Source organism: Eriocheir sinensis, chromosome 7 (genome assembly GCF_024679095.1).
Source record: "Eriocheir sinensis breed Jianghai 21 chromosome 7, ASM2467909v1, whole genome shotgun sequence".
Classification (NCBI taxonomy): Eukaryota; Metazoa; Arthropoda; class Malacostraca; order Decapoda; family Varunidae; genus Eriocheir; species Eriocheir sinensis.
In genome coordinates, this window is record NC_066515.1 from 12,515,684 (window position 1) to 12,525,731 (window position 10,048).

General features: G+C 44.4%; 1 protein-coding gene across 1 annotated transcript; it reads right to left on the bottom strand.

Annotated features, from left to right (window-relative positions):
* Nucleotides 1–494: 494 nt before the first annotated feature.
* LOC126995294 (putative keratin-associated protein 4-16) lies at nucleotides 495–1,292 on the bottom strand. The gene is made up of 2 exons (XM_050854783.1): nucleotides 1,244–1,292; nucleotides 495–751 (listed from the first exon to the last, which is right to left on the bottom strand). Exons 1-2 carry the CDS (start codon nucleotides 1,290–1,292, stop codon nucleotides 495–497), a joined length of 306 nt encoding a protein of 101 aa, XP_050710740.1.
* Nucleotides 1,293–10,048: the final 8,756 nt, after the last annotated feature.

Here is a 10,048-nt window from a genome sequence, read left to right on the forward strand (position 1 = left end):
GTCCCGTCGTAGGACACCTCCACGTCAAGGATGCCGTCTTCATCAGGTTCTGCCATCTCTCTTGAGGTGTAAAATTCCTTGACGGATTCATAGACGATCTCCATCCCTTTCTCGTAGTGACCTTGCATTTTGTTGTAAAGGAAGTGGCAGTGCCTCACGTACGAAGCAGCGGTGAGTTCACGATCAGTACCTAAGAAAGCAGACCTACTTTCAAGGCCTGCTCGTACCTCACCCGTCACAAGGCTGTGGTATACTTGTTGGAGGTTTACTTCAGTATACTTGTTTTCCTCCCCACCTGCTAGCTTGAATGTTCTAGGTGGTGCATGGCAATAATTAGTTCCACATTCCTCGCAATCAACACTGATGGTGGTGTCCCATCTGTTAGCAGCAGGTGTTACTACTACGTTCTTCCTGCATCCTCGCTTCTTGCATTGGAGCTCAGCACCATAGCACGTAACTGGCTTCCAGTTACGATATATTTCTCGTCATACTCTTCAGTAACAGCAGGCAAACGGCTGGATGTAAGGTGAGTCCTTGTCAATGCACGTGGCACGCGAAGCGTGGCAGCAGCAGGTGTTGAAGATGACGATGCAGCAGGTGTGGAAGCAGCAGATGACGATGCAGCAGGTGTTGATGCAGCAGATGATGATCCAGCAGGTGTGGAAGCAGCAGATGATGATGCAGCAGGTGTGGTTGGTGATGGAGGCGGGGGTGGAAGTACCGTGGCAGGCAGCATGTGTGGTGGTGGTGGCTGCAGGCCAGCATCCTCACTCACGTTCAGCAGCGATGTTTTCCTTCCTCTCCCTGCCCAATACCCAGGCTCTTCTACTCTGTAGTATTCTCCTCTTCAACTTAGGCATGTCTGTGTTCAGAATTCGGAAGCAGATCTTAAAATAAGGCACGGATCAGTACAAGATAAGCAGGAGGAGCGGCGGCATGTCATACCCCTCTGGCATCTCTTCTCTCTCTGATCGGCGTGATCGCTATACGCGCTGCTGGCTGCTGGCTGGGAGGGTTGGGAAGGATGGTTCAGGATGCCAGAGGTATGAGAATGTGTTTTCACTTCATTATTTCTTCATAAAATAGTTATTTCAAGCGTAAAAAAAAACAAAAAAAACATGCATACTCCTCCCTTACTTGCGCGTCACGGACATTTAATAGACATTTAAAGGGCTGCTCGCTAGGCCCTTTAAAATTGCGGTAGAGAAAAAAAGAACTTCACCATTTGATACTAGAGGGATACTAGGTGTTGCCTGGCTGTAGAACAGAAAACCGATATTTTTCACCCGCATCTACAAAAATTAAGGCGAATCTCCCCCTTAAATGCTTCAGTTATTTCATCTGGACTTGTTAATATTTTTTTGTCATAGGAAATGTAATTTAGATAAGTTCTATTGTGATTGTTTTTTAAATCATTAATAACTTTCCATATTACTTTTGTATTGTTTTTAAAGTTTGTAAATGTATTCATATAATATGATTTCTTGGCAGTTCTTATCGTTGTGTTTAGTGTATTTCGATACTTCTTATAATACTCTTCAGGTATGGCCCCAATTTTGTAGTCCTTGTACAAATTGTTTTTAGTTTTTATGGATTTTAAGATAGCTTGTGTGATCCAGGGACTATTAAATCGTTTTTCTGATATATGTTTTGTTTTTATAGGAAAGCATTCCTCAAATAGGTCTTGAATTTTTATTTTTTTTATGAATCTAGCACAATTTAAGTTAACATCTTGTAAAGATAGATAGTCTTGCCAGCATATAGAGTTTAGTTTAATTGAAAACAGCTCTTTATTATTATTAGATATGTCTCGGATTTTTTTCTTATAGAGTTTCTGATTTGCTTTGGTAGTTGATATATTTAAGAATATTGGGAGATGATCTGAGATGGGAAAGTGCAAAATACCTGTTTTTACTTTAATGTTAAAGTTTATGTATATGTGATCCAAAAGTGAGGGTACACCCAGAGATGAGCTGTCAGAAAATCTGGTAGGTCTAGCAATGAGTGGAGTGAAGTTTAATAGTTGTATATTTGTAAGAAAGTTAATTGTTGGGATGTGAGAGGTATGTTCAAGTAAATTAATGTTAAAATCTCCAATCAGCACTATTTTATTATTTTTTGCTTTCTTTCGTAAAAGTTCGTGCAATATGTGTGAGAACTCATCAATTTATCATCATTTATTTCTATATCTTCATTAACTATTGTCAAGTCTTTGATTTCCTGAGAATGTATTAGACTGGACACAAATATTGATACCCCTCCCTGTTTGCGCGTATTTCTGGTTAAATGGTATGAGTGGTATCCTGTAAATTCGTGTCGGTGTTTATTATTGTCTGTAAGCCAGGATTCAGTGACTGCCAAGATATCAGGTTGTATGTGTAAAGATCTGAGGAGTAGTTGTATATTATCGAATTTTTTTTTTAATGATCTCGAGTTTATGTGCATTATGTTTAAATTATGTGTCTGTTGAGTCTTAATGAGGTTATTATAGGTAACAAGGTCATAATAATTTGATATTGATTCAAAGTCCATGTGGCCGTGTAGTTGATTGATTATCTCCATACTTATGTTATTTGAATTGGCATGTCCGTGTTCATCATCATAAAAGAGTGTCTCATAGAGATGGGACATAAGATTAATGGAAGAAGAGTCAGAGAAGAGAATGGAAAGAAAGCAGTAAGATACAAGATTAAGTCTAGCCGCGCCGGGTGGCACTGTGAACATGTTGTTTAAGATAAGTAAAAAAGATTTACAGAAAAGTAATAATGAGTAGCAAGGACAATGACAATCATAATTATAATAAACCAAAAAATAACAATAGTCGCAGTAGCCGTTATAATATCAATGATATTCAGCAATATAATAATAATAATAATAATAATAATAATAATAATAATAATAATAATAATAATAATAATAATAATAATAATAATAATAATAATAATAATAATAATAATAATAGTGTAAGTAATATTAATAGTTTTTTTTTTTTTTTTTTTTTTTTTTTTACGTCACTGCCTGTTGCGCCGGTAGGCATCTTCCTGGTGGGGCCTGATGGTCGGCCCAAGGCTTCTTCCAGGTGGGGCCTGATGGTCGGCCCAGCCCGTTCTGGCGCAGGCGAGTGTTTATAGTGGCGCCATCTTGCATTGGCTCATGCTGCCCCCCGGAACTCGTTCTTGGTTCGCTTGGACGGCTTCCTCTAGAATCCGGGTTGATGGGTGGTCTTCAGGACAGCATGTGGGTAGTTTTAAGCCACTCGGCGGTGACTGAAAAATCCGAGTGGTAGCGTGGGGATTCGAACCCGCGTCGTCCATCACGCGGTGAATGTGGGCCCAGTACGCTACCATTTCGGCCACCGCCTAATAACAAGAATGATAGTAATAATATACTAATATAGCAGTCGTGGTAGTAGTAGTAGTAGTAGTAGTAGTAGTAGTAGTAGTAGTTATAGATGTTGTTGTGGTGGTGGTAAATAATAATAATAATAATAATAATAATAATAATAATAATAATAAAAATAATTAAACTAATAATAATAATAATAACAATAATAATAATAATAATAAAAATAATTAAACTAATAATAATAATAATAATAATAATAATAATAATAATAGTAGTAGTAGTAGTAGTAGTAGTAGTAGTAGTAATAATAATAATAATAATAATAATAATAATAATATAGTAGTAGTAGTAGTTATAGTTGTTGTTGTGGTGGTGGTAATAATAATAATAGTAATAATAATAATAATAATAATAATAATATAGTAGTAGTAGTAGTAGTAGTTATAGTTGTTGTTGTGGTGGTGGTAATAATAATAATAATAATAATAATAATAATAATAATAATAATAATAATAATAATAATATAGTAGTATTAGTGATAGTAGCGGTAGTAGTAGTAGTAGTAGTAGTAGTAGTAGTAGTAGTAGTAGTAGTAGTAGTAGTAGTAGTAGGAGACAGAGGAGTGGGTGCGAGACGCTTACAATCATGTGGTAACGTTTTCTCCCAATAACGTATTTGAGGCCCCGAGATGTAACGCCACCAAAACCTTGATAGAGGAGAAAACCTACCTCATTAGAGCGTACAACAACTCCACGCAAATCGCCCCCTACGCTTTAAAGATTCTGGCCATACTACCGCACCTCATATGCCAACGGACTCACAAAAAGTCGAAACAATCTGAGGACGTGAAGGCGGTACAAAGAAGAATGGAGCTGTGGAGGAAAGGGGACGTCCGGAAGCTACTTGACGAGGCTAAAACACTGCAGGAGAGACTAGGCAGACGTAACATTCGCAAGAAGGACAGTAACGACAGGGCTAGAAACTTTGCTGACAAGATGAGACAAGGCAAAGTGGCCATGGCAACTAGATCACTGTCAATAGGAGATGAGGCAGCGGGAGTCCTTCCCATGACGGAAGAGACACGCCAGATCCTTAAGGACAAGCATCCAGATGCTAGACCTGCACACCCAGAAATGAAGTTCCTTGGGGACTACACCCCACCGCATCGAGTTGTCTTCGACCATATCAGCGGTGACGTTATCTGGAAGCACGCCCTTCACACGCAGGGAGCGGCTGGACCATCAGGCTTGGATGCCAAGGGGTGGAAACACCTCCTCAGTAAGAACATCTTTGGTAATCCAGCTGTGGATCTTCGCGACGCAATAGCCGCCCTAGCAAGAAAATTGGCGTCAGAGAATTGCCAACACCTCGAGCCTTTGATGGCCTGCCGGCTCATTCCGCTGGATAAAAAAACAGGTTGTCGCCCCATCGGGATGGGGAAGGTGCTCAGGAGGATCATAGGCAAGGCTGTCATGGAGGTGGTGAAGGACGACGTGAGGAAAGCGGTGGGAAACCTCCAAGTGTGTGCGGGTCAGCAGGCTGGGTGTGAAGCTGCCATTCACGGCGTCAGGAAAATGTTCGAAGACCCAGAATGCGAGGCGGTGCTGATGGTGGACGCTGCAAATACGTTCAACAACATCAATAGTGAAACAGCACTGCACAACATCAAAATCAAGTGCCCTATATTCGCCCAATATATTGAAAATACATACAAGGAACCTGCCAGACTGTTCATCAGCAGTCATAATGACCAATGACTTGGAGACCCGGTGGCCATACAATCCTCAGAGGGCACCACCCAGGGGGACCCAGTGGCCATGGCAATGTTTGCCCTGGGAATGATGAAGCTGCAGGACATCATCCGCCATGAAAACACCAACGTCAAACAGGTGGCGTATGCGAATGACCTCACCGGGGTAGGAAAGTCTGCAGACCTCAGGAAATGGTGGGACCTCGTCAATGAACACGGCCCTAAAATAGGGTACCATCCCAACGCCACGAAGTCTGTGGTGATTGTAAAACCAGAGGCATACGATCGGGCCAAAACAGCATTCCAGGGCAGTAACGTGAAACTGTCAGTGACTGGAGAAAGACACCTCGGGGCGGCCATTGGAACAGTAGAATACAGAACCGAATATGTGAAAACAGCTGTAAAGCGCTGGGAGTCCGAACTGCGGAGGCTGAGCGAGATCGCCAAAACAGAACCGCAGGCAGCCTACACAGCATTTACGTACGGTGTCAAGCATAAATGGAACTACCTCATGAGGACAGTTCCTGATGTTGCTCCGTTACTAAAACCTCTGGAAGATGCTATCAGAAACACCTTCATACCGGCGATAGCAAATGGGAGATGTCCCAGTGACCAGGAGAGAAGATTGCTGAAGTTGCCGCCAAGAATGGGTGGGCTCGGCATCACCAACCCGCAAAATCTGGCCGAGTCTGAATTCGGGAACTCAATCCGAATCACAGCCTCCTTGACCGGATATATTACCAATCAAAATGAAAGGGGAGAAGACAACCCTCAAGATATTAGGTCACTAAGGAATGAAATCTCCATAAACAGAGAAAGAAAACAGAGAGACACTCTGAGTGACCTAATGAGAGAAATCCCAGAAGACACAAGGAGGAGGACAGATATTGCACAGGAAGTGGGCGCTTCAAACTGGCTAACCACACTACCTATCAGGGCAAAAGGCTTCAACTTAAACAAAAAAGAATTCACTGATGCCCTTGCCCTCAGGTATGGCTGGCCAGTGGATGGGCTCCCAAACATGTGTAACTGTGGCTCACCCATCAACCAAAATTATGCCATGACATGCAAGAGAGGAGGTTTCGTCAGCATGAGACATGATGAAGTAAGAGACGTAACAGCTCAGATGCTGAAAGAAGTCTGCCACGACGTGACTGTGGAACCCATGCTGCTCCCTCTGCAAGGCGAACACCTCGCCAGACGCACCGCTAATGTTTCGAACGAAGCACGAGTGGATGTTAGCGCCAGAGGGTTTTGGACTCGTGGACAAAGGGCATATTTTGACATAAGGATCTTTGATCCCATGGCCCATTACCACAGAGACCTGACCCTTGATGCAGCCCACAGAAGAAACGAACAAGAGAAGAACAGAGCATATGAAGAAAGAATACAGAATGTGGACCAGGGCTCCTTCACCCCGGTAGTATTCACGACGGCAGGAGGGATGGGACCAAGGGCGCAGAGCTTCTACGCAAGACTCGCCGAAACACTGGCGGATAAGAAACAACAGCCAAGAAGCAGTGTGGTTGCCTGGATGAGATGCAGGCTGTCCTTCTCCCTCCTGAGGTCAGCCTTGGTCTGCCTGAGAGGAACCAAGTCACCTGCACCCAAAACCACCCGCATTGCTGACCTGGACTTTGAGGCGACGGTGGTTGATAGTCGTATCAACCACAAGCTCTGTTAGCTTAAAAATAAAATGTTTAGTAAAGTTTGTAATATTAAATAAAGATGGTTGTCGGCCACAGTCATTGGCGGGGTGGGGCCAATGAATTGCTTTGTGAAAGGATATGAGAGAATATACCGCTCACAACGCAACTCTAATAGATGGAGGCCCGTAGTAGTGAAAAAAAAAGTAGTAGTAGTAGTAGTAGTAGTAGTAGTAGTAGTAGTAGTAGTAGTAGTAGTAGTAGCAGAAATAGTATTACCTAGTAGTAGTAGCAGTAGTAGAAATAGTATTACCTAGTAGTAGTAGTAAAACAGTATTACCTAGTAGTAGTAGTAGTAGTAGTAGTAGTAGTAGTAGTAGTAGTAGTAGTAAAATAGAATTACCTAGAAGTAGTAGTAGTAGTGGTAGTAGTAGTAGTATAGTAGTAGTAGTAGTAGTAAAATAGTATTACCTAGTAGTAGTAGTAGTAGTAGTAGTAGTAGTAGCAGTAGTAGTAGTAGCAGTAGTAGTAGTAGTACCTAGTAGTGGTAATAGTTGTAGTAGTAGTAGTAGTAGTAGTAGTATCAATATCTATAATTTTATAAATGCCTGACCCTCCAAACCAAAGAAGATGCTGCGTTTGTACAAAAGAAGATCACAGATGTATAAACTGTGCATGTGTTAAGGAGAAAAGTCGCTGTACGAACTGTAAGAAGAGCGACAGGTGCCAAAATCCCCTGGGCAGGGATCAGAGCAGGGAGGATAACGATGAAGCGCGACACCGCGGGGACAATGAGGGCCGCCGGGGAAGGAGTGAGCGGGGGGAGGGGGTGTCGGAGGGAGCTGCTGCACAACCGCCACCTCCATACCCCCCTCAACCGGTACCACCCCTTCCATTGGCACCTCCAATGTTGCCACTACCACCAACCCCTCATCACTCTTCCTCTTCGACTGGACAGGGCACGGCGGAGGTCGGGGGAAGCTTTGCTTGGAAGGGGCTAGCGGAGGGGTAAGCAACGAGGTGGGTGGATGAGACATACCTTGAAGCTGTTTGGTGGTCTGCAAGCAATCTTTTTGAACCACCCAGATGTGGAGCCACGACATTTATCATCAAAGAAATAGTCACCCTGTTAAATAACTACATCCAGAACACACCACTGGCGCCCCTATCCCTGAAAATTGTATTCACTCTCCCCCATCTCTTCCTCCAAAAAGCACACCCAAAAACCAAACAAGCCGAAAATATCAAGGCATTAAGAAGGCGAGTTGCCTTGTGGCAAACTAACGAGTTAGATGCCCTCCTTGGAGAAGCCAGAGCCATACAGGAGAGGCTCCCCGGACCCCAACAAAACAATACCTCCACAGAAGACAGGGCCCGGAAGTTTGCAGACAAAATGCGACAAGGCAATGTTGCGTCTGCAACATGAGCCTTGTCAGAAAATTCCACACGGGGTGTACTTCCACTCACCAGGGACACGATCAATCAACTCAAGGAAAAACATCCTCCACCGAGTGACCTGAAGGGACTGAGACTGGCAGGATGTCACCAACCACCGAATCCAGTTATATACGAAAGGATAACAAGAGAGATGGTGTGGAAGAAGGCCCTCCAAACTCGTGGCAGCGCGGGGCCCTCAGGACTTGATGCACGGGCATGGCGAAGCTTGCTGAGCAGCGCCAACTTTGGCAATGCAGCTGGTGACTTGCGCAACACCATTGCAGCACTGGCAAGAAAACTCGCCTTCTCCAGCTGCCACTATGTGGACGCCCTGACGGCATGCCGCCTCATTCCTCTGGACAAGAGGCCGGGATGCAGGCCTATAGGAGTCGGAGAAGTCCTGCGGCGCATCGTAGGCAAATGCATCATGGCTGTCGTCAAAGAAGATGTGAGAATGGCAGCAGGGAACCTCCAAGTTTGTGCGGGGCAGCAGGCAGGAGGAGAAGCAGCAGTCCATGCCATGCGGGAGATATTCGACCACGTGGAGTGCGAAGCAGTGCTTCTTGTTGACGCCAAAAATGCCTTCAACACAATAAATAGAAAGACTATGGTACACAACATTAAAACCAAGTGCCCTAGCTTAGCTATGTATGTCGAAAATAACTATACATACCCGACCGACTTATACATAAATAGCCACAGTGGAAAAGTGAAAGTGTTAAAATCATCTGAGGGAACAACACAAGGTGACCCAATAGCCATGGCTATGTACGCCCTGGGCCTATCAGTCCTCCAAAATGAAATCGTGTTCGCATAAACACGGGTGAAACAGGTGGCTTATGCGGATGACCTCTCAGGTGCTGGTAAAATCTCAGACTTAAAAGGGTGGTGGGACACTGTGAACACCGCCGGCCCTGAGATAGGATACATCCCTAACGCCACCAAGTCTGTCCTTATTGTCAAACCTGAACATTATGACCGTGCCGCAGAAACTTTTAGAGGAAGTGGCGTCATTGTGACAAAAGACGGACAACGACACTTAGGTGCAGTGATCGGGACAGAGGTATATAAGAAGTAGTACGTAGGAGACAAAGTAGCTGAATGGGTGAAGGAAATAGAAGCTTTGTCTGCCATTGCCAAGACTGAGCCACACGCTGCCTATTCAGCGTACACCCACGGCATCCAACATCGGTGGACGTTCCTGATGCGCACCATCCCCGGCATCAGTCCACTCCTCCGACCACTGGAAAATACCGTCAAGAATGTATTTTTGCCGGCGCTAGTGAAATCTCATGCTTTGGGGGAGGAGGAGAGGGATATGTTAGCACTTCCCTCAAGACTGGGTGGGATGGGGATCACCAACCCTGAGAAGCTGGCAGATAAGGAGAACCAAAACTCCATCAGCCTTACCAGGTCACTCATCAACAGGATCATCGCTCAGGAGGCAGATGGCGAGATAGACCAAACAGAAATAAGAGATATTAAAAGAAAAATCTCAGAAGAAAGGCAACAGAAATGGGTAGAAAAATACACACAGCACAGGAGGCAGGCGCCTCTAACTGGCTAACGTCATTACCAATCAGAGCAAAGGGCTTCAGCCTCAACAAACAAGAATTTGTCGACGCCATTGCTCTGAGATATGGCTGGCCGATTGAGGGACTGCCTGATCTCTGTGCATGTGGATCACCAAATGATGTCATCCACACCATGACATGTAAAAAAGGAGGCTTCGTCTGTATTCGACACGATGAAGTGAGGGATCTGACAGCCAGCATGCTCGGGGAGGTATGCCAAGACGTCACTACCGAGCCGGCACTGCTTCCCCTGGACGGCGAACACCTTCGATACAGGACGGCCAATACCTCACAGG

Bases quoted from the DNA above. Each gene is read 5' to 3' on its own strand.
- LOC126995294 (XM_050854783.1), bottom strand. From the start codon at position 1,292: ATGCGGGTGAAAAATATCGGTTTTCTGTTCTACAGCCAGGCAACACCT. The intron at 752-1,243 runs GTATCCCTCTAG...GCTGGCCTGCAG, and splicing joins CTACAGCCAGGCAACACCTA to CCACCACCACCACACATGCT.